At 37.3% G+C, this 25,709-nt stretch overlaps 1 protein-coding gene across 4 annotated transcripts in view; it reads right to left on the bottom strand.

Annotated features, from left to right (window-relative positions):
• Positions 1-1,639: 1,639 nt before the first annotated feature.
• Positions 1,640-25,709, bottom strand: part of WDFY2 (WD repeat and FYVE domain containing 2) — a 171,507-nt gene continuing 147,437 nt past the window's right edge. For all 4 annotated transcript variants that reach the window (XM_074217179.1, XM_074217181.1, XM_074217182.1 and 1 more), the window contains 4 exons: positions 23,735-23,836; positions 22,126-22,256; positions 12,817-12,925; positions 1,640-8,600 (listed from right to left, as the gene is read on the bottom strand). In XM_074217179.1, the coding sequence (XP_074073280.1) occupies positions 8,571-8,600; positions 12,817-12,925; positions 22,126-22,256; positions 23,735-23,836 (372 nt within the window). In that variant the 3' untranslated portion in view covers positions 1,640-8,570. The remainder of the gene's footprint in view (positions 8,601-12,816; positions 12,926-22,125; positions 22,257-23,734; positions 23,837-25,709) is intronic.

The raw sequence follows: 25,709 nt of genomic DNA, 5'->3' as shown, positions 1-25,709 counted from the left end.
CTTGAGAATCTGATACCATTAGATCTATCAGCAAGTCTCTATTGAGCAAGCAACCATGTGCCCAACCCTGTAAGGGCCCAAAGAGAAAAACAAATAGCGGCCACTCCCAGCCCCCTTTATAAGGTTATATTATGGAGAAACAAAGGTCACACATAGAAAGCAATAAGAACAACAAAAAAAGCAATTAGGGAACCAAAGGAGAAAGTAAAAATCAAGTGACTATTTATATGGAAGGAGAAGATGCTTTGCTTGGTCCTAGAGGGTACAACTAAGAACTTTGCCTACAATTAGGAGGAAGGGAAATTTTACCTTCATAAGGAGATGGAGGACAAATCTGTTAATATTATTCACATTAAACTATTAACATTAATAAGATAATTTAATAATTAATATTAATAATATAGATAACTCCCAAGTGAGAAAACAGCCTTTAAAAGGCTGGCAACTCCTTTGCAACTTGTCATTTATAGATGTTGTCTAGTCAGTTAGTAAACAGGCATTTATGATATGCCAAGATTGTTGGATACAAAGAAAGGCAAAACAAAACATAGAAAAAAAATCTGCCTTCACAGAGCGTGATTCTAATGGGGGGGAAACAAGATGCAAATAACTTGGCCCAGACAAGACATACAAAGTGGATGGAGGAATGGGAGAAATGTGGGCTTTGACCTGAATGTTGAAGCCAGGCAAACCTGAAGCCCTCAAAGGTTAACTGATTTATTCAGGGTCACACAATCTACATGCCAGAGTTAAGACTAGAATCTAGCTCTTCCTAGATTCTTAGCCAGTTTTCTATCCCTGTCACCTTGTGAACTAGTGAGCTTCCTATGATAAAGTATTCAAGCAGAAGGATCACTTTCCAGAAATGTTACAGATGGGATTCATGTCTTAAAAGGTAGATTTGGGGGCAACTAGGTGGGGAAGTGGATAGAGTACCAGCCCTGGAGTTAGGAGGGCCTGAGTTAAAATTTGACTTCAGATACTTATTAGCTGGGTGATCCTGGGCAAGTCCCTTAACCCCAATTGTCTCAAAAAATACATATAACCTTAGTGCATTATTTCCTTCCTCTTGTACTATATAAATTGGGGGGGGGGGGGAGGTTAGAGGGAGAGGAAAAGCATTGATTAAGTGGGTACTTATTTGCTAAGTATTTCATGCCTGTATCAATATCAGAGCTTCTGGATACTTGTTTGCTCTGCATCTTAGGACAACAGTTCATAGGATGAACCCCAGAGAACTAGCTCAATGGTCCTTAGTTTCAGACGAGGAACCTGATATCCAGAGCCTAAACTCAGTCAAGTCACATGGATTCAAACACAAGTCAGTTTGTTTTTTGATGACTACTCTCTTTGCTATGGTCAGTAAAGAACTGTAAATAAAGAAAAGGGAAAGAACACGTCTGCCATGATCTCATCCCTCTGAACTGTTGATATGGTATGAGGAAGAGGACCTTATCTTGGCCTCTAGAACCTCCTCAATATAGTAATCTGTCAACACCTGGTTCATTCTCACCTCTGTTTTATACCTCAGCCATGGCTGTCTGAAAGTACCAATTTCCAAAGATTTATCAGGAACAACACCAAAGTGCTTTGCACATTGTCCATGATCATCTAATATAATAAAAGTACAGGACTACAGTAAAGTTTCACAAAGGTTTATTTTTAGAACCATGGAGGCAGCTTTTCAATGAGTCCATTACATTATTAAATGAACAAACATATTTCAGTTACATGGAAGAGGACAAAGGAAATGGGAGTGGAAGGAAAACAATCTTGCCATTCTACAGCACTTTATCATATTAGATATGTATTGTTTAACTTAAGAAATTTTAATCTTTATTATTCCATTACATTGTGGAATCCCTTTGTAATTGGAACAGAGATTTCCTGAAGATAATGCTAAGATGGCCGTCTCCAAGTGGGTTGCAAGATCTGGTTGCTGCTATCTTAAAAGTTTTTTGTTCTCATATCCAGAGCAAAGAGTAGATAGAGGGTTTAAAAAAACAGGTCAGCATTCAAGAGATTCATTCCAACTTTTTATTTCATTTTTCACCCTGAAATTCGCAAGGAATTCATTTTAAAAGAAGAGTTCAAATCAATGTATAAAGTAGGGCTAACGCAACCAATTAAAGATCTGCACCATAGAGGCTGACAGGATAATATAGAAGACCAGGAACCACATTCCTGACTATAAATTAGAAACAGGACCTATTTGGCTTTCACTCAGCCAAATAATTTCCAAGTTGTACAGTATATAATAGATAAAACATTTTTCTCTTGCAAAATGACAAAACACTGAAAAATATATGTAATAGCAACAACATAAAACACAACTAAAGATGTAACCGTTAAAAGAAACAAGTGTTTTGGTCCATACATTATGTTGGTATGTTCTAGTGACACAAAGTGCTTTTACCATTTAATAACAAAAGATATATAAATGTAAATATAAACAATTTTCCCCTTTAATTAGAGAAGGAAAAAAAAAAGTCCAAAGTGTTAAGGTCTGTTCAATGCCTGTCAGTAAATACCTCCTTGTTTCTAATCTGACCATCAAATCAGCATGTAATTTCAATGTCTTTTTCCTATGCAAGTTTGATTCTCTTATAATTATCAACCCAATCCAACAAATAGTTGTTGTCTCCATCCTACAAGGCACAGTTCAATTGATGAAACACAACAGAGAGTCCCTGAACTCAAGGAGCTTATCTAATTGGGAGATGGGGGAGAAGACATAAAAAGGTATGATATAAGGTAGAAGGTGATGGGGAAAGGAATATTTGAAACATCTCTTTAGGACACTAAAGTGGTTGGTGATAACCACCACCCCATTATCTCCCCTTTTCATAACAAAATATCCATGTAACTGTAGATAAAAAATATAGACTATGCTTTCTTGAAAATTGATAGAGGAAACTAAGGGTGAATGGTCTCTCATTTATCTGGCCTAATCAAGCCTTGTAGATAATCATTTGCCTAGTAATAATTTGTAACTGACTTAAGTTAGAACCACCCAACAATGAACATGAATTCTACTAACTATACTAACAGTAAATTATAGTGCAGAAACAGTGATTTTACAAAACAATAGTTTTTATACTATATAGCCATAAAAGACTTTAGGCTTTGGAAATAGAAGACAAAACTAGTCCATCACAGAAATGGAATGGGGGTTGTATTGATAAGAAAGGCAAAAAATGGCATTTCGGAAGCCCTCAGGGCTAGATATCCCAACGACCATACCAAGCTCTTTTATCTCCATCTCTTTAGGAAAAAAAGTACCCTAATTCTCCTAGACTTGTGTGCTTCAGTCAGAGTTCATAGAATTCTCTCTCTGAAAAAGTTCTAAGGAAAGAGTGCTTTAGCTGCCAGCTTATGAACCAAAAGACTTCACTGTGGTGAACACAGCAAATAGAAATTAGCTTAAGGCTAAGTGCAGTTTCACAGGATTGGATTGTACAGAGCACTGAATGGCCTCTGGTTGTCTCTCAGCAAACTTGCAGCCCTGACTCCCTTCAAAGGGTTTGGAATATAAGCAGCTGGTGGTGTCCCGAGGCTGCCCCCAGGTTGAAGGAGGGAGGGGTGGCCAGGTCCTAAAGGCCAATCTGAACCTAACAGGTAAACTCCTCAAGGACAAATGCAGGTAGAAGGTAGTGTTCTATAGCCAGCCCATTGCACCAATCCCTGGGCTGGGGACCCTGAGAAGACCCAAATACTTATCAAATGATGAGTTGTTGAAAACAAGGGGTCATTTCAAGCTAATGATTTCAGGCATTTACAAAGGAAAGGAGTCTTGAGATGAGAAGAGAGGTTTTCAACTGGAATGATATGAGAGATCAGTCAAACACCTCTTTGAAAGCAGAGTATGGGGGATGATGTTTCTCCTTATGTTCTTAACCCCCTAAAGAACAGTCTTCTAACAGGAAAAAATGGATAGTGTTTCAGGATATCCACAAAAACTCTTAGGGCAGTTTTAACCTTTAAAAGCTTAAAAATGTACTGGACTTTTGGGACATCCTGTATTTTTTTGGCACTTGACTGTACTTAAGTAAATGGGCAAATTAGTTTTAAGAGTTAATTTTAATCTTGTCTCTCCCATTCAGGTTGCTGTATCCTTGCTTACTTTCACTCTTTAGAACTACACCTGCACCCACCCACTCACACTCACCCCCAGACCCCACAGAAAACTATCATAAAGGAGACAAATGAAGAATTTCTTAGATCTGCATGGAAAATGTAAACTGTTGGCAAAAAGACTTTTACTTTCTAGCATTTTAAGATGTAAACCTTATGTGCAATTAAGGGGAAGCTATGACAGTGGATGACCTCAGGACCCTTCAAGTCCTGTCCTGACTCATGGCAGCTGTGTGACCCTGGGCAGATCACTTTCTAATGCTCTAGGCAACTTTCAAGTGTCTAAGTTGTGTAGTGCAGGTACCAAACTGCACTGGAAGAGGGACTGTCCTCATTCAGGAGGTTTCCCATACCAATGGAATCTCAGGTTCAGTTCTCTCTGTTGCTTAAGAGACTCCAATGGGATCACAAACTGGGGAAATCTCATCTGCTGAACACTGATAAACTAATTGCTTTAATTTGCAATCAATCTTCTCTTAGGCAAAATTAGGGCTCAATCAACAAACTGAATATTAGCAAAATAAAATTATATTAATAAAAAATAAGATTTTGAATGAATAGGGAGGTAAGTTGAGTAGAGAAGAGATCTGCCAAGAGCCCATGGAAATGGCTCCTTCACAGAAAAACAATTCCCGGTGCATATTTGTGGGTACCTGAATTCCCAGCCTCAGTCTGACTCGGTGACGCTGAGTCACATATAACAACATGACTATGATTAGGTACTCACCAGTCTGTAGGCTCATGACAAAGTTGGGGACAAAAGTCTATCACATACACTTAACAGAAAAGGAAGTCAGGGGAGGCTAGATTGCACAGTGGATAGGGCACTGGCCTGGAGTCAGGAGTACCTGAATTCAAATCTGACCTCAGACACATAATTACCTAGCTATGTGGCTTTGGGCAAGCCACTTAACCCCACTGCTTTGCAAAAACCTAAAAAAACAAACCCCAAAAACAAAAAAAGGAAGTTAGGATCTGGGGGTATATATGTGACCTTTGGTGGCAGGGTTGGAGGCCTCCAAATCATTCCAAAGACCAGGCCTATATGGTCACACCAGGAGATATTCACAGTCCCCTATCAACAGAAATCAAGTTCCTCCAGAGAGCTCTTCACTCTCCCTCACTCTCAAGGCTCCCCTATTTCAGCCAAAGAATGTTGTCATCCCTCCTGATCTGGTGGACAAGAGGACAAGACTGAGGGGGTAGCTCTGCTGGGGGGAGGGGGCACTTTAGGAGATGACCTCTTAAGGTCCTTTCCAGTTCTGATATTCAGAGATCCATTTATTTATATTAAGGCAAATGAAAGTGATATTTTGAAAGTCAACCAGAAAGACAGGATGTGCAGACAGAGAACAAAATAAGACTTTAACTTTTACTTTATCTGAAATTAAATTTTTTGTTATTATGGTAGAGTTGTTGCTTCTTGTGATATTACTAAGAAGTAAATGAAAGAAAAGAATAGATATTTATTGGTTGCGCATGTGTGTGTGTGTGTGTGTGTGTGTGTGTGTATCACAAAATTTTATGTATAATGGTAACTTCCGTTTGCAAATAATTTGGATTAGATGATCAAACCTAAAAATTCTGTGAAACTGTGAAATCATCACAATTTTCTATTTTCCAAAAATAGTCAGCTTGGGTAAACCTTGGGCTTCCAAGAAGGGTAACAATGGCCCACATATTCAAGTATAAAGGCAAGCCAAATGGACAGTAATTGGAAAGGAAGCATAGGCAAAGTCTCCACAGAGGAATACAAGAAACTGGTGCCAGCTTCCAATTCTGACTGTCAGAGACTTTTAGAAAGTGGCTGGTGGTGAGACATTCCAGAAGCAGAGAATTCTCTTTCAACTAGTTGCAGGGAAAGGGTATAAAAACACAATTTAAAAATTAATGTATTCACAGAATTTCCAAGAGAACCACTTCATATGTGGCTAAACCATGTCTGCTGAATTCAAATGACCTCAAGGACACTCAGACAAGAAAAGGAAAAAAGCAAAGAAAAAGAAAAAATGCCTAGAAACAACACAGTATTTTTTTTAATATAAAAAAAACAAAACTCATACCTTTGATGAAACTTGAGAATGCCTTGAATGGCTTTAAACTATGAGCAGATCTTTGGGCTTGGACAAGAATATGGTGTCAGAAAGACTTGTAAAGGCTTTTGAATATAGACATCTGTGCAGATAAATTATGTTTAAGTCAAATGCCAGTAAGCTAAAAGAATCACATGTGATCCTAGAGGAGTGCAACTATTTGTCCAGTGAGATTTTGGCTCATTTGGAGAATGTGTACATAGGGCATTTTGGGCATTTTGCCCCATCAATTCTTAATACAATATTTCCCTTTTCTTTGTATGATCAGAATGCAAAGAGGAAGAAGGCAAACTTCTATTTATTTCCATGGATCACCTCCATCTTTCAGTACTTAGAAATTAGTAATATAGGTTAATGAGATCCAGGCATATATCTATATATCTATCTATAGCTATATATATATCTATATCTATATATATATATATATATATATTATAAACATTTGAATATTTTAAAAATCCGAACATCACTCGGTCCCTTTTAAAAGCTCTCAAGAGACAGACAGACATGCAGAAGACATTCAAAACAGTGATTATAGCAGCTAATGATAGCAGGGAGAGGATTTGGGGGAGGCAAAAAAGTGGTAAGTGGTTATGTTCCTTAAGGTATTTTGACCTATTTACACGTTTTTTTGGGGGGGACGACGACAAGGGATGAGTTACAGTAACATGGGGCTATTTCCCCCCACCCTGTGATGTTAAAATTTCTTGTTTATAAGCATAAAATTTCAATTTAATAAGGCAATGCACAGTGTTATTTTTTTCCAAGGCTTCTTGGGCCATCCTAACCACCACCAAGTTATTGAAGAGGTCATAGATCCAGGAAGCAGAGCTTGCTATTATGAAGGTCTGGTTTCCTAGTTTGGCATTAACTATCCGCCCTGCCAGAAAACTAAGAAGAGGGAAAAATAAATGATAAAAATAAGTCTGTAGTACCATGAGATTTTTCTGCTTTCCAGAAAGGAGGAAATTAAAAGAGGGACTTTCCCCAAATCAGATATCTACAGAGTACAGTGGAAATAAGGTTTTTCAGTACAGAGGAAATGAGGTTCTCCAAAAAAGAGAATAAAAAAAAAAATTTTCTAGATAAGAAATGAACACATTTTCTAAGCTCTATAGGAGAGAAAGGGATTAGTTCTTCTTTTCACATCCAGAAGAGCTAGCAATTTTCCCCTGGCAGGGTTTCATTCCATTTCTTTTAAGAGTTCAAAATAATAATAATAATAAACAACCCCGAACCACAATAATGGGCAGGCCACTTTGGTTCACCTAAAGAAAAACATTATTTTACATTTCATTTTAAAATCTAAAGATTTGCCCAAAAGGAAGATAGCATGAGAATGCAGAATTCCACAATACCAGGTATCTCAAGGGATTTAAGTATGCAGGGTGTTTGGATTAATTCCATGATTTTTTCCCTTAATGCATAGTTTAAGTAGGGAGGAAAAGAAGAGATTCAATTAAAATTTTAGACAAACACATCTAAGTTCAGAAGCAATACATAACTAAGAGAGTTTGGTTGGTGAAACCTGAGAAAGGCCGTCATTAAGATTTCATTTAAAATTGCTTGTGTGGTTACAGCTGAGTTCAGATTAATGCAGGTGCTAACAGGAGATGCATCGTTTGTAGGTGTCTATGGGGCAGCCTGGTGGCTATTTTTAGGAGAAGCAGGGGGAAGACAGGAAAAATTTCATTTTCCTTCTGTGGTCCAAAATCAGAAAGGCTTGATTCCTGTTAGAAAAAGATCAGATGGAGTAGGGCCCAGCTGCTTAGTCTCTTCAAGAAGGCAGTCAATCTTTACAGAGGTCTCCACTAAATTGGAGATGAACCCAGAAACAGCGACAAGAAATAGCTTAAATACATTCCTTCTGGAGAGTTGATTTATGATGAGCTGGAGGTAAAAGTGATGCTGAGCATGTGGTAGAATTTATCCTGGTGTGGGGACCAGGAGGAACCACAAAGACTATCCCCACTCCCTGAAAAACCTCACTTCCTCAATAAAGCAGCAAGAACAAGAAAATGTTGAAATATTAAAAAACTAAACATACATCCCAAACAGAATCCCCGCCCCCCAGACAAACTCAAAACAGTGCAGCATGGATGGATTGTACAAACCATTTGCTTAAAAAAATATTCTTTTCTATTGTGTGAATAAGTTGAAATGAGTCTCCTTGCTAGCAGTCGCCCGGTGCTAGCAGATGACTTAAAAGCTGACTCAGATTCTTTAAGGCTCTCCCTTACTGCCCACCACACTCAGCTTTACTTTTATCTTCCTCAGTGATTTGGATTAGAATGACTGTTGCTTCCAGAAATACTGCTTTTTGGGTGGTTCTGGAAAACATCATCAAGATACCACTGGTGTCATGTCCCACAACTGTTAAAAAGAAGAAAGAGAGATCTCATATGATGAACGATAATTTTATTTAGTAATTTATGATGTTTTATATCAATTTGAACATATCATTAATTTGTTATGTAATATAATTATGCAATAATAAGGGGCAGCTAGACAGTGTAGTGGATAGAGCACCAGCCCTGGAGTCAGGTGGACCTGAGTTCAAATCCGGCCTTAGACACTTAATAATTACCCAACTGTGTGACCTTGGGCAAGTCGATTAACCCCATTACCTTGCCAAAACCCCCCCAATAAAAATAGCTAACATTTATCTATCACTTACTATGTGACAGCCATCATGCTAAGTGCTTTACAATATTTTGTTTTGTATTAAAGTGTCATTAAGTTCATTAAGTACCTGAATAATAAAAGAATTTAATTCTATACCTCCTTCCCCCCACCCCCCCAAAAAGGAGTATGGTGAATTTGGAAAGAATTGCACTTGCAATAAGAGGATCTGAATTTGAATACTGACTATAATGTACTGAATGTATGTCCTTAAGCAAATCATTTCATTTTTCAGAGCTCAGTTTCTGTACCTATGAAAGGAAGAATAATCTCTATGTAGTTCTAAACCTGATGCTTCCTCTGAGTCTTCATTTTAAGAACTAAACCAAACAACAAAACTATCATTCTTAATCAAATAGGAAGAAGGAACAAGATCTGTTTTCTTCATTTTGGCCCAGGAAAGGAGGATGACCAAGAGCACAAAATGAGGTCCCATTAAGAATTCTCCAATGCTGTTATCCATGGCCACTGGTGGTCACCCTTTGATCCTCAGTAAAAGATGGCAGTATGACATAAATGAGAGTTCATTAGTTCTTTAAAGCAAGGAACTCCTGTATTTAGAGGCTAGGAAGTCCTTAGGACAATAATAATAATAATTCTAACAACTCCCATTTACATAAGCACATTAAATGCTACCATAATAGTCTTGTGAAGTAGATAGTACAAGATAACTATTATTCTCATTTTAGAGATAGGAAATTTTATTTGTTGTTTGATCATGTTTAAACTGTGTCCATTTGGGGTTTTCTTGACAAAGTTATAAAGTGCTTTGCCATTGTCTTCTCTGGTTCATTTTATAGATAAGGAAACTGAAGCAAGCAAGGTTCAGTGACTTGCTCAGGATCACACAGCTAGCAAGTCTGAGGCTGGCTTTGAACTCTAGAAGAGGAATCTTCCTGACTCTAGGCCTGAGTGTTCTGAAACACCGAACTTTGAAGAAACTGAGACTCAAATGCTAATGACCTATCCATTGTCATATAGCTAATATTAAGTTTGGGAGGTGGGTTTTGAACTCAGGTTTCCCTTGACTCCAAGTTCAAATCACTTTGCTATATTGCTATTGTCTCTCTGGGTAGAATGAGCAATGGCTGCCATTTTTTAAATTAAAAAAACTATCTTTTTGATTGAATGATTACTTTCACTATATAGAGAGAGACCTTATTTATTACCCTCTCTTTCAAGAGATGCTACAATTCCCACTTTTCCCTAGAGAATCAAATGTACCCATTTTTTATTTGATTAACTAAACAGAACATTAATAGTTTAGTAACAAAATCTTTTTTAAAAAACACATTAAATATTTTCCCCCATTTGCTTCATGTCTCAATTATAGAATTCCCTATTATGCCCAAAGGATAATCAAACTGTGCATACCCTTTGATCCAGTAACACCTCTACTGGGTCTATATCCTGAAGAGATTATGAAAAAAAGGGTAAAAATCCCACATATACAAAAATATTTAAAGCAGCTCTTTTTGTAGTGGCAAAGAATTGGAAAATGAGGCCCATCAATTGAGGAATGGCTAAACAAATTGTGGACTATGAATGTGATGGAACACTATTATTTATAAGAAATCATGAAGGACAGGACTTCAGAATATCCTGGAAAGACATTCATGAACTGATGCTGTGTGAAGTGAGCAAAAGAACCAGAAGAACATTTACACACTAACAGCAACATTGGGTGATAAGCAACTATGATGGACTTATTCATTTCTACAGTAAAATAATCAAAGACAATTCTCAAAGATTTGTGACGGAGAATGACATCCATATATAATGAAGGAACTATGTAGTTGAAATGTGGACCAAAGTTTACTCTCTTCAATTTTTTAAAAAAGTTGTCTTATGAATTGTGTCATTTTTTTCTCTTCCATCTGAAGGTGATTATTCTTACACAACATGAATAATATAGACCTATATTTAGCATGGTTATAGATGAAGAGTCTATATTACATTGCTTCCTGTCAGGGGGAGGGGGAGGGAGAAGACAAAAAAATGACTGGGGCAGCTAGGTGGCACAGTGGATAAAGCACCAGCTCTGGAGTCAGGAAGACCTGAGTTCAAATCCAACCTCAGACATTTAAAAATTGCCTAGCTGTGTGACCTTGGGCAAGCCACTTAACTTCATTTTCTTAAATAAATAAAAACCTCATTTATTTGTTTGTTCGTTCATTCATTCATTCATTCATTCATTCATTTTTTAGGTTTTTTTGCAAGGCAAATGGGGTTAAGTGGCTTGCCCAAGGCCTCACAGCTTATTAAGTGTCTGGGACCGGATTTGAACCCAGATACTCCTTACTCCAGGGCTGGTGCTTTATCCACTGTGCCACCTAGCTGCCCCTATAAATAAAAAATTAAAAAAAATTTTTTGAATAGTTGAAAACTACGTTGGAAAAATAAAGAAAATTAGAAAAAAGTTACAATTAGACTAAAATATATTCTATCATGGTTTTAGAAGGGGAGGGAGGGTGGTAAGCATCATTTTTAGCCAATTGATCCACTATATTCAGTGTTTAAAATGGAAAAATTGACCCCCTGAGCACTGTTATCCCTTTTTTGCCAGAAGATTTTATTTCTGTAGGAGAGATTTTTCTTAATCATAATCACACCAACCCACAGGGATTATGCTTCCCATTCAAACATTATGGAACTTACTTTGATCTCTATCTGATTTCATCCTGGTGAGGAATTCCTCCCACTGACACAAATTAATAACTGCTCTGCCAGAAAAAATGAAATGACTTCCCTAAAAGGCCAAGTCCACCTGGACAGGGTGGGCCTTAACCCAGATCTGTCTGCCTACCTCGAGGGTGCAGCTTCTCTTCACAATGCTGCAGTGTACACACACAAATATGCAAGCATGCATATACACAGATACGCATATGTGTGTCCACAAGCATATATGCACACACACACATATACCCCATAAACATACCAGATATGTATATGTAAATAAAATAATGACAAATACTATTAAGGAATAGAGCCTGTTCCTATGATTCCACTGACTAAGGAACTCTTCTTTGGTTGGGCAATTCCTTTCTACCAAAACAGGTTCAAAGCCTTCTCAGAAATTCTGAGGTAGTACTGAGAGTCATGGTGTCGAGGCCAATTAGATATTGGCCACATAGAGGGAGAGAGAGAGAAAAAACTGCCACAGATTACCATCATCTATGGCATATTTTGAGAACTATTTTCCAATTACATTTTAATCAGATTCAGGGTCACTCTGGAATTTGGGGGAGAATGAGTTTTGACATTTCCTGCCATTTCCTTGTAACTTTTAGACAATCATTCAGCATTTTTAAAGCACCTGATTACTGTGGTAAGCACAGGAAATACAAAACTGGGGGCGGGGGGGGAATGACAGTCCTTGCCCTCAAGAAGCTTACAATGGAATGGGGGAAAACAACACTCAATAGGGAAATGAAAACATTTGTCGCTGGGGGGTGGGAGACAGACAGAATGAGAAGGTCTCCACTGGTTATAGTTATATGGTTATAGATGAAGAGTCTACATTACATTACTTCCTGTCAGGGGGAGGGGGACGTGATCTGCTCAGGGCAAACACAACCTGTCTATATCAGAAGTAGGAACCTTCCCGGCTCCAAAGCCAGCTCTCCATCCATTATGTGGCACTGCCTCTAGGAAGCCACAGACAATTATTAATTTTCTTACCTGTGTAGTTCATCTCCCTAACTAAAATGTAAACTCCTGGAGGGCAAAGACTGTCTTAACAATCACTACATCTTACCAACATTGCCTAGGCAAAAGAGGTATGAATAACATTTATCTCCTACTGTCTTTTAGTCATAGATGCTGCTTAAAGTAGACCATATTATATCAAAGTGAAAGAGGGAAAATTTTAACATAAAAAATAAATGGACCTAAGATGATGTCTTACCTTAATAACTTTGTCTGTTCCACATGTTAATAACCATCCTCTGGTTGCATCAAAATGTACATGAACAATACTATGTTTACTGTCATGAAAGGTGGCTGTGGGGGCACGTCTGGAAGTAAAAAATATATATTGTGAACATAGTTAGGAATAAACTTGAATCTTGTTACTATTAGTTATCTGCAATAGTCCTACTTTCAGAAGACCACTGCTAGAAATCGGACTCCATGGTACCCCAGGGCCTGGCCCAAAGTAAATACTTAAAGTCTGTTTTACATGATGCCGTATCCTTGCAAACTGAACAATCTAATTTTCTAATCATCTTTTTTTTGGATAATATCCTTGCCATTTTTATATCAAATAATCACTAGTAATATGTCTTCCACACACCTTTCCATTGCCCTCTGAGTCAACCACAAATTTTCTTTAGAGACTGTAGTGATTTGGAGCAGCATGGGAAAAATATTAGTGCCAAAAATAGGTATTTCTTTGTGTAAAGAAGCAGGAAGGTATCATTTCAAATGTTCTACAATTTGCCCATTAACCCAGTCTCTTTCTCCCACTTGAGGTGGGGCCTCAGTGCATTTCACCTGTGTGGACCAAACAAGCTGCACTACACTAACTTGGCTTTCCACCTCAATTTGCTAATGACTCTCCTCTCTGACTGAAAGCTAGGGGCTTGGTCTCAGAACCTTCATTTAAGGAGGAGCTTAGCCCAGGTGTCACTTATTTGTCCCCTGGCTGCACAACTATAGGACTTGTTTGATTGATTTCCCTAGTCTCCAGTGGGGACCTCCTCATTCTATCTCCCTATCTCCTAACCCCATGTGACAAATATTTTCAGCTCCCTATTGAGTGTTGTTTCCCCCATTCCATTGTAAGCTTCCTGAGGGCAAGGACTGTCATCCCACCCCACCCCCAGTTTTGAATTTCCTGTGCTTACCCAACAATCAGGTGCTTTAAAAATGCTGAATGATTGTCTAAAGGTTACAAGATAAATGAGAGAAATTCTTTGGAGTGCATTTTTAGGTCTTTGTCATAGTGATGAATTTCCCTGAAAATAACAATACCATAACATTTATTTAGCACCTATATATACTATATACTTCCCACTAGGCTAAACACTCTACAATTATTACCTTATACAATCCTTGTGAAGTAGGTGCTATTATTATCTCCATCTAACAGTTGGGGGAATTGAGGCAGAGTTTGTTAAAGGATTTGCCCAGGATCACACAACTGAGGTTAGACCAGAACTCAATTCTTTCTGACTCCAAGTCAGATATTTTATCAATTGTATCACCCATCTACCCCAAAAGACTTAATTATGTTATGGAGATTGGCACAATTAGTATGATGTCAAACACAGAAGGTTTCCTTTATTTTTTTTCCAATTACATATAAAAATAGGTTTTAGCATTCATTTCTGGTAAAACTCTGAATTCCATACTTTTCTGCCTCCTTCCTAGGACAGTGAATAATCTGATATAGATTAAATATGTACAATTTTGTTTAACATATTTCCAGATTAGTTATGTTGTGAAAGAAGAAACAGACCAAAGGGAAAAGAACAATTAGAGAAAAAAACATCAAACAAATTTCAAGGGCTTCATTTAAGGAATGAGAAGGAATCCTACTTCTCATCCTCTAGTGAGATGTATTATATAACAATCACTTAACTGACAGTCATCATTTAAAAGTTACTACTATATATCTGGTATTGATGGATGCTAGACATACTAGTACAAAGGATGAAACAATACCTGTACTCATAGAGGTTAAATTCTATCCTACAATGGTGGAAACCTTTAGCAGCTCCCTATTTTTATGCCTCACTTGATATCGAGAGGTCAGCTCAACAGTTCTTTCTTTTTTTTTTTTTTTAAGATTTTTGTAAGGCAAAATAGGTTTAAGTGGCTTGCCCAAGTTGCCCAAGGCCACACAGCTAGGTAATTATTAAGTGTCTGAGGCTGACTTGAACCCAGATACTCCTGACTCCAGGGCCAGTGCTCTAGCCACTCCAACAAAGTTATTTTTGAGGTTGTTCGTAACCCAAACACTTCTATGATTTTTAATACATACATACATATATATTGAAAACTCCTTTTTCGAAAGAGGGTCTATATTTTATTTCACTAAGACCAAAAAAAAGAGCAACCAACAATAAACAGACCAAGTTTTGTAGCTGTTTTTTCTGTCTATAAGTGATGTGGTCTTTCTTTCTTTCCTTCTTTCACATCTTGACATTTTGTTTTCCAATTATATACAATAGTAATATATATCCATCATTCTTTTGCAAGGCTCTGAATTCTACAATTCCCCCCCCGCCCCCCCACAGAAGGCTGTCTGTTAGTCTCTACGTTGTTTCCATGCCATACATTGATGCAAGCTGAATGTGTTATAAGAATAAACATAACCCCCCCCCCCCAAGAAGATGAGAAACCTCAAGATTGGGGAGAGAGAGAGAGAGAGAGAGAGAGAGAGAGAGAGAGAGAGAGAGAGAGAGAGAGGAATTGTACTTCAGTCTGTGTTCAGAATTCAATGGTTCTGTCTCTGGGGTGAGTTGCTTTCTTTATCATAAGTCCACTAGAGAAGTTGCTTCAATATTTTCCCCACACCTCCACTCTATTTCTCCCCATTCTCATTTATTCTATTCTCTCTCTCCTTTCATCCTGACCCTGTCCAAAAGTGTGTTGCATCTGAGTATACTCTCCCATGATCTCCCCTCTCTTCAATCACCTATCCCCCCTTCCCTACCACCATTCCCCCTCATTCCATCCCTTTCCTCCCATCCTTCTCCAGGGCAAGACAGATTTCCTCACCCTATTAAGTGTGCATGTCATTTCCTCTCTCAGCCATTTCTGATGAGAATGAAGGCTCACTCATTCCCCCTTGACTTCCCCCCTCCACTCCATTGAAAAAGTTTTTTCTTGACTCTTATGTGAAATCTCTCAGCTTCATCTCCTTTTCCTTCCTCCCAGTAGTTTCCCCCGATCGTCCATTGACTCCATCCCTTTACCACATCATACCATTATATTCCTCTCCTTCCTATGTCCTGTCTATACATGCTCCTTCTAACAGCTCTTATAAATGAGAAAGTTTACATGAGTTATCAATATCTTCTTCCCGTGCAGGAATATAAACAGTTCAACATCATCAAGTTCCTCATAGTCAGTCCCTTTCTTCCACTCCCTCTATGGTTCACCAGAGTTCTGTACTTGGAGATCAAACTTTCTGTTTAGCTATGGTTGTCTCGATAGGAAAGTTTGAAAGTCCCATTTCCTTCAAAGTCCATCTTTTCCCCTGAAAGAGGATGTTCAGTTTTGCTGGGTAGTTGATTCTTGGTTGTAAACCAAGATCTTTTGCCTTCTGGAATATCATATTCCAATCCCTATGAGCCCTTAATGTAGATGCTGCTAGATCCTGTGTAATGCTGACTATGGAGCCTCTGTAGCTGAATTGTTTGTTTCTGGTAGCTTTTAGAATTTTCTCTTTGATTTGGGAGTTTTGGAATTTGGCTATAATATTTCTGGAAGTTTTTCTTTTGGAATCACTTTCAGGGGGTGACTTGTGAATTCTCTCAATTTCTATTTTACCCTCAGCTTCTAGGATCTCAGGGCAATTTTGCTGTATTATTTCTTGAAAAATGAAGTTTAAGCTCTTCTCCTGATTGTGGCTTTCAGATAGCCCAATAATTTTTAAATTATTTCTTCTGGATTTGTTTTTGAGGTTGGTTGTTTTTCCAATGAGCTATTTCACATTTTCTTCTAATTTCTGGCTTTTATTTTTGGAGTTTTATTTCACATTTTTCCCTAATTTTTGAATTTTTTGGAAGTTTTATTTATTCCTGATTTCTTGCAAAGTCATCAGCTTCCTTTAGTTCTATTCTGCATTTGAAGGAGTTTTTTTTTTTTCAGAGAGCTTTTTTATCTCCTTTTCCAGCTGGCCAATTCTGCTTTTTAAGGCATTCTTCTCCTCATTTGCCTTTTGTTTTGCTTTTTCCATTAAGCCTAAACTGGTTTTTAACATATTATTTTCTTCTCTTCAGTATCAGTATTTTTTATATGTCTTTCACCAAGCTGTTGATTTGGTTTTCATGATTTATCTGCATTGCTCTCATCTCTCCTCCCAATTTTTCCTCCACCTCCCTTAATTGCTTTTCAAAGTCTTTTTTGAGCTCATTCATAGTCTGAGCCCATTTTCTATTTCTCTTGTCGGTTTTGGATACAGAAGTTTCGATTTTGTCATCACTTGAGTATGTGTTTTGATCTTCCATGGGACTAAAGTAATTTTCTATGGTCAGATTCTTCTTTTTCTGTTGTTTATTCATTTCCTCAGCCCAAGACTAATTTACAGCACTTTCAAGGCTTTGGGGTTTTTTTTTGGGGGGGGGACACCCTACTGGGACCTTTTTTCCTCCAAGGTCTTATTCTCTCTAGCCTGTGTTTTGATATGTAGATGCCCCCCTTCTCTCTGCCCTGGGGCTATAAGAAGGGATCCAGCTTGGTCCTTTAGTATGGAAGCCCAAACTGCAATATCTGAGTGTAGACAAACAGTCCTATCCCAAGGGAGAGCAGAAAAATCTCTGCAGACTTCCCTTACCATCTTCTGGGGGTACAGGCTGCTTTCTCCAGATTCTCGCTGCACTTTGGGCCAGTGCTCCTCACTCCACGCTCATTCTGGTGAAGCAGAGTTCTCTCCCTGCCCCTTCAAGTTGTTGCCCGTTATTTCTGGGCTGGGCTGGGCTAGGCTGCGCCATGGCTTTTTCCCAACCCCCAGTCCTGGTGAAACACACCTTTCCCGTGAAACTTCTAAGGGTTGGGAAAATGTATCACTCAGTCTTTCTGTGGGTTCTGCCCCTCTAAATTTTGGCTAGAGCCATCCTTTGTTTTTTTGAGTTTGGGGGAGAGGAGTTTCCAGGAAATGATGCCTTAACGCAGCCATCTTGGCTCCTCCCCCCTGATGTGGTCTTTCTAGGGGAAATTTGTGAAAACCTGCCACTTTATATATTTTCTTCAAGGATACCCTTTGAAATGTGTATCTCATTCTTATCAACATTTCTTTTCTTTTAATAGTATTGTATTTTTCTAATTACATGTAAAGACAATTTTTAACATTCATTTTTTTTTTTCAAGGCAGTGGGGTTAAGTGGCTTGCCCAAGGCCACACAGCTAGATAATTATTAAGTATCTGAGCCTGGATTTGAACCCAGGTACTCCTGACTCCAAGGCTGGTGCTTTATCCACTGTGCCACCTAGCCGCCCCTAACATTCATTTTTAATAAAATTTTTGAGTCCCAAATTTTCTCCCTTCCTTTCTACCTTATCCCCTTTTCCAAGATGGTAAGCAATTTGATATCTAGGCTACTACACACATATGTGCAAACATGTAAAATACATTTCCATGTTGTATTACAGTTTGCAAAAGGAAAAAGAAACTACACAAAAAAGTGAAAACAGTACTACATCAAGATTTTTCCAAAAAGAAAGTAGACATGAATTGTCATTGATTTCTAACTGACAGTCTTTGGGTGGGGAGAATGTAACCTTTGGGGTGCTTTATAATCATTCAGCATCTTCCTTTATATTTTTAAAATTTTCATATTTAAAATCATTTTTATATTATATTAAAATTTTTTATTTTATGTTTTACTTAAAATTTAAAATTATTTTAATTATATCTTATAATTATTTTAAATTATATTTTATTATTTTATACTACTTTTATTATCATTTCTATCTTATTTAAATTCATTTAAATTATATTTATTTATTATTTTAAAATAAATTTTAATTGTATGTTAAATTATTTTAACTTTTATTACATCATATTTTAAAATTATATTTTTATATTTCATATTTAAAATTTTTTCTTTATTTTCCAAATTGGTTCACCTCAGCTATGTGTTTTTTTTTAGCCCTTGGCTATGATTCTCTGTTTAGAAAGGATAATGAAGTGTCTGCTGGATGAAACCATTTCTGGGCCTTTTTACATTGGGAAAGTTCTGTAAGACGTCTGCATTTCTGTAATTTACTATTAATGCTATTAATAATAACACTTTTTAAGTTGCATTTTACAATTTAAAAAGTGCTTGCTTAGAGGATAGACAGTGCACATATCATCCTTATCTTAAAGATTAGAAAAGGAATTCAAAGAACTTTGTTATCTTTCTAATAATGTCACATAACCAATAAAAGTCAGAACAGGGACTCAGTGTCATCAATAGGGGAACAATGAAAAGTTGAAGACTGTTCAGAAGTGCAATTATAGTAGTGATATGGCTTGAAAGATCTGTGATGGAGAATACCATCTGTGTCCAGAGAGGGAAGTGTGGAGTTTAAATGAAAACTAAAGCTTATTATATTCAATTTTTAAAAGTTCTCTTAATTTTCTATCTCTAATGTTTTCTTTCTTCCTCTTGGATCCAATTCTTCTCTCACGGCAGGTTTAATTTTGAACCTTATCATGGCTGCAAATGTAAAGACTATATCAGATTGTTTTCTGTTGTGGGGAGAGGGAAAAGAAGCGGGGGAGAAAAAATATTGTAAAATTCAATACCTTGCAAAAAAAATTGATTGGTAGAAACTACCATTGTATGTAATTGAAGAAAATGTTTATATATTAATTTTTTTTAAAAAGTGCTTGAAAGAACTGGGGAGGGGTTATGGGGTGGGGCAGTGGGTAGAGCACAAACCTTGCAGTCAGGAGGACCTGAGTTCAAATCCTGCCTCAGACACTTGACATTTGTCAGCCATCTGACCCTTAAGTCATTTACCCCAACTGCCTCAAAAGTAAAAAATAAAAAAAGGAAGAAGAAAAAAAAAGAATAGGAGATATTTAGTTTGGAAAAAATTAAGGGGGACTGGGAATGATAGTTTTTTATCAAGACTCAGTGGAAGTTCTATGGAAGAGAGATTAGATTTATGCCAGCTCACAGGGAGGACACTGAATGGAAATTGTGGAAATTTAGGCTTGATAAAAAAAAATTAATAATTAGAACTACACAAGAGAAGAAATGGATTAACTTAGCAGGTAGGTGATTTCCCTAACTGGAGGCTATCTAGCCGAAGGATTATTTGTGGAAGAGGAAGGTAGGACTAATGCCTTAGGATGCTTCCAAGTAAATAACCTGATCCCTCTTTGTCAGGACGACCCCCAATCTCTGGCCACTGGGACCAAGGAGGAGAAAGCAGCTGGTGACTAGAACACTGGTCTAATGAGCTGTCCTATCCAGGCCTGGAGAAGGAAAGTGTCCCAGATACCTACCATCTATTGCTTATACTATAGAAATCCTCCATCTATTTCACAACTAACTAAAATTTACTTGACTTTGCTAACACATAACAGGAAAACCCATATGATGGGACGTTACTCTCCAGGTGAGGATGTCACAGACAGGAGCAGAAGTGCATCCCTAATTGGGTGACTGACTGTACATCCTCAGAACACCACCTGAGGTTCACTGCCAGCTGAGAGGTACCTTGGCCCATCTGGTCTCCGTTCTGCTCAGCTGCCTAACCATGGTGCCTGTGTTTATCGGTCATTCAGATTCTTGTTTCCTGGTTGGCCCAGTGCAAAGGTGTTCCAAGGACCACCTGCACATACAGGACGGAGGGCCACCCTTTTGCCTCCTCACTGTGCAAAGGTCACTACATTCTTCAAGAGGCAGACTCGTGTATTTTCCCCACATGTACAATTCAATAAATCAATAAACTTTTATTAAGTACCTACTGTGTTAAGTCCTGGGGATAAAAACAAAAGGTCAGCCTCAATAAGCTTTACAAAATAACAAATATAAACTATATACTGGTCCCTTACCATTACAGAAAAAATCAGAGACTTGTCAAGATGTTTAGGGCAAGACAGAGTCTTTGGAAAAGATGTCTTCACCATCACTTAAATTTCTATAGCAGAGTAGAGGTTTATGTTGGAGGACTTTTTTTCTTAAAGCCATGACTTTTAGAAACATACACTAAAGAAGACAATCACATTTTAAAAATTATGAGACAAGAAAATAATCACATCAATACTGGGTGAAGCAGAAAAAAATCAGAGGACACTGAGACAAAGAGAATAAGCATCAGGAGAGCTGAAAGCCAGAGTAGGGTCTGCCAGCAGACATCCCCATGACCTTGGGCAAGCAATTTGACTTCACTGACTCCCCTGTTTAATGGGTCTCAGCTCTAAAAAGGAGGCATTGGACTAAGGAGATTCACGTTTATTTCCAGCTCTAACATTCAATCATGAGAAAATAGAGCCACACTAAAGCCAAAATCAGTTTATTAATATCATCATGGGAAGATGGAAGGGAAGATAATAAATGAACAGAATTGCTAGTTAAATCTGACTATTTAAAAATGGAATTAGAGAAATGTTCCACTGCTAAGAGAAAAGCAGTACTTAGAAAGCTGACAAACTGGGGTTGGTTATTTGCCTTACAAAAGCATTCTTCAAGTTTATAAAGCATTCACTACAGATTTCTTTTAGATAATGAACTAGAACATACATAAAATATCATTTATAGTACATCTACTACATAAAGTGATTTTTGACTCTCTAAGATTCTTGGGTAAGAGAGGGCCTAGGGAATACAGAACTAATTTAGGTTGTTTCTTTTAAAATCATACACAAGATAAAAACAAAGTACTCTCTGGAATTCATGAAAAAGCAAAATAATTTCCAGGGTGATTTAAATGCACTTTTTATTTTTTTAATTAGACAACCTTAAATAGAGGGTAGTTCAAAAATTAGGATTAGTCCCCCAAAGTCACTAGAATATATTAATATAGAATGTAAAAAGAGTCAGGCAATCTGATTAGCTATGCAAATAGGTATTTGTCTATTGAAGTAGAGGGTAAAGAGAATCCTCTGAGAAAATTAAATCTAGTTCCAATTTTGTGACTCCACTGTAAAGATCACATGTTAGTCAAGAAAAAGAATCACATCCCTTTTCCTCCTTGGACAAAGCATAATACATGACATTTCAGCAACTTTTTCTGTCATGAAAAATCTGACCATAAAGATCCACTCAGAGAATACAATTAAGTTAAAGAAATGCAAATATATTGCAGTTTCCACTACTTGGACTGACCATGGCAAAGGGATGAAGTTCTTTAAGTACCTACCACAAATTTTTTGGTTGTAGAAGATGATGAGAGAATATCTCTAGGATGTATTTATCAGAGTCCGTGTCATATCTTCTAAGCTAGCTGCTATTAAGATAGACAGACATTACTTTGGGCCTTCAATTAACTGCAGTTACCACATTTGGTTCTTTTTACTTGAGTTATACAACATGCCATAGAGACTTACTCTTCATCTGTGATGGACTCATGACAGGTGTCACAGACTCTCACTTCAAATTCAAAGCCCATCAGTGGGATGGAAGAACGCTTGGAGCTGCATTTACCACAGACAGCCTTCCCACACTTCCTACAGTGGTGCTGGAAAAAGGAACAAGAGACAGAGACATTCACTATGTCCCCACCACACCTTGAGCCAGGACCCTCCCCCATCACCTGTCAGAATCATGTACGGACATCGAGGCTCAAAAGTAAAATGACTCATCCCTGAATTGGCCCGTGACAACACTATCAACATGGGAAGGGAGTCTGACTGGATTCCATCTGCTCTAATCTGCTTACTCAGAAATGTGAATATCAGCTCCTATGAGTGAAAACAATCTGGTTGTCTCAGAGTTTCCTTGTTATAACATTTTGGGAATTATAGAAGAAGTCAACTTAACACATCTCCTTAGGAAATTCCATTGCTAGGGATGATCAGGATTGCCTTGATGAAGAATGTGAGATGAGAAACTTTTGTCTCCTCAAGGAAAAGACAAGGCAAAAATTGAGAAGATGTGCTATGAGGTTTTCTATACTCCTCAATTTAATAGTAGACATTTCTGGAGTTCATTAAAAAAGTTAGTCCTTGAAATATGTAAGGCCTTAAGAGAACATAACTGACCTTGCCCTTGACAACTGAACCAGGACCAGGCTCTAACCTGTGTTTGGTCAGAGCAAAACAAAGCAGGCTAGAAACAGGACAGTCAGGAATCAAACAGAAGTTTGAATAATTTCAAAGTGAGGAAAATGTGGTAAGCAGAAGTCCACCTTCCTGAGAAAGAGGGCTTGACGTGCTGAGGGAAGGATAGGGCTTATTAGCCTGAAAACCACAAAAAGGTGGAACCACAACACAATCACTCTCAGGTACTGAGTAAACAGTTTCCATGGCTGGCATTTTTGGGTCCTGTGGCAACAATCCCTAAGTTATCAGAATCATTGAGTTTTATGATTGTTTCAAGTCTTTAGGGTTGCTGAGCCTAGTGACATTCAGCGGGGTTTAGAACCAAAGTTAATGTGGTAAGAACAGGAGTTAGCATCTGGTTCAGTTCGCTTAGCAGTTACACAAGTACAGGAATTGTTAAGAATATCAAGAGAGGTAACTGAAGTTATCAATTAATATGAAAATCACAAAACCCTCAGAGAACACCTTGTGCTGGTCAAAGCAATAATACATTATGCTAGAGGGTAAGAGCAATGGATTGTTATTATGCCAAGCCTGCTTGCTGACCTTTAGCTTGGAAAAACAGAGTGTGGCCACATATCCTGGCACCCTCCAGGTTCTTACTATAGAAAAGAAAGACTAAGCCAAGTATAATTCAAAGCAGAAGAAACTGTCAAAGACAGGATTGGCTATGTTTGAAGAGGTCAGGAGATCAAGTGGATAAGTGACTACATTTTCTTAAAACTGATCATGAAGAATTAATTATAATAAGCCAAGTGTAATTGAGTAGAATCAATTTTATCATTTATATGGTAAATTTTCCAAAATAATCTTATAAGATAAAGTTATTTTGTGTGTGTGTGTGTGTGTGTGTGTGTGTGTGTGTGTGTGTATGAGAAGAACTCAATGAACTAACCTGTCTCAAGCCAATTTTTTTACTGTCCCACATTTGCTTGAAGTTCCAGAAGAAAGGCTGGTCACACTTTTGACAGGAATCACTGTCCAACCATTCCGGAGTCTTAACAAAAACACAAATATAAGAGGCCAAAATGATAACTGGCATTCAAATGGATGCAACTGATAAAAAATACTTATCCACAAGCATTGATACTTTCTGAGGATAAACAGGACAAAACATATGGTATCCCTCCCTGTCTCCAAGTTTATACTTTCGGGAGGAGGTGGGATTGAACAAACAAAATGATTACAGATAAAGTAAATAAAGAGTGATGGGGCCAGGATCTGGGGTTTCAAGGATGTCTCAGATAGGAAAATGCCTTCCATCATTGCAGTCTTCTTGAAAAACTTAAAATTGTAGAGAGTGCCTACTTATAGAGGCATTAAATTCAGGGGAGGGGATCTCAGGTTCTGAACAAGATTTAAATGTTACTGTGAAATGTTGAATAGAAATTAAAACATAATCACAATGGGTCAAACATGAGAGATTTGAACACAGGTCCACCAGGTTTTACATAAAGACAAAATCTGTATCAAAAAATATAAATTAGATAGATGTGCTTATAATGTTGCTGATTAAAAGTTGCAACTATTTTCACTTAGTCTATTCCTAACAATTTTTAATAGCAACAACAACAACAACAAAACATTTAACCTTATTGGTCTTTGTATATAGTTCTGATCCCTTCATTTAATTAGATATATAATATCCTATTTTATATTAAAAGATGCTGATATTGTCATCAAGTATAAAAGAATGACAACTCACAAATTCTCTTCTACATCAGCTCCATAGGCACACTATGAACCATTTAGCTATTAGTAGGCAGGACTTTGCACTGGTTGAGGTCTTGCCTCTTTGAGGATCAGAGGATTTAACTATGGAAGAGGTCTTAAGTTAGTCCTGTCAATCTTTTCCTTTTACTGATGAAGAAATTAAACTCCTCACAGGGGATATATTAGCATTTGTTCAAAATGATCTCCTTTGGGATAGCCAAATTAGCTGATTTGTTGCTTAACTCTTTTTCTTTGTTACAAGGGAGAGTTCTGCATGGGAAGGAAATATACTTGGAAATAATTATGGTATAAAAAAAATCAAAAGATATCAACAAAATTTGGAAAAAAAAACCTCATCTCTAATTGCTTCCAACTTGGTTAAAAAGGTTGAGTTTTGTTCTCAGAAACCTATGCTATTATGCTTAGCTGTTTATGATATTTCTATAAAAAGTCTGCTTGTTTCAATTGTAGTCATTCAACTTTAACTTGCACTTAGAAGTTGTTAGGGAAACTAGCTATTTTTCACTTTCGTTTAGCCTAACAGAGGTCGCCATTTAGCAAAGGGATTGAGATCCCTATTTAAAAGAATCCTAGGGAACTTAAAACGTAGATATATTAAGACTGAGGCCGGATTCAGCTGTTTGTCTGATTGGAAACAAAGAAAAGGGCCAAGACCTGATTTGGTTTCTTGTCCATGTCTCTTGTCAGTACTAAAGACAGACTGTACCAGATTTGTTGAAATAAAATTTATAAAGTTTTTAGTTTAAAATAACATTTCCTCCCAAAGGTTTACTTTTCCATGCTGAATTTTTTTTAAAGAAAAATGGAGTTTCAAATCCAGATATGTCTATTTTAAAAATCTTTGGTATATATGAAGAAGTCATATGATATTCACTATTAGAGATCTGATCAAGTGCATTCAGGTCTTTGCTCATAAAAAGATGATTTTATACTTTTGGATTCTCAATCTTTCAAATTCTGTTTGAAATTTCATATCCCCCATTAAGACTCCTCTAGTATTTCTAATGTTTTCTATCTCAAGTGTTCTTAACCTGAAGTCTGTTGGACAGATTTTAAAATGTCTGTGAACAATTAGGAAGAACAGTGGTTTTTAGCTTACAATAGTTAATTTATTAGCAAATTTTCCCCCTACCCCA

The sequence above is a fragment of the Macrotis lagotis genome, chromosome 1 (assembly GCF_037893015.1).
Source record: "Macrotis lagotis isolate mMagLag1 chromosome 1, bilby.v1.9.chrom.fasta, whole genome shotgun sequence".
NCBI lineage: Eukaryota > Metazoa > Chordata > Mammalia > Peramelemorphia > Peramelidae > Macrotis > Macrotis lagotis.
Note: the sequence above shows the minus strand (reverse complement) of the source record. Positions and strands in the feature narration are given on the sequence as shown.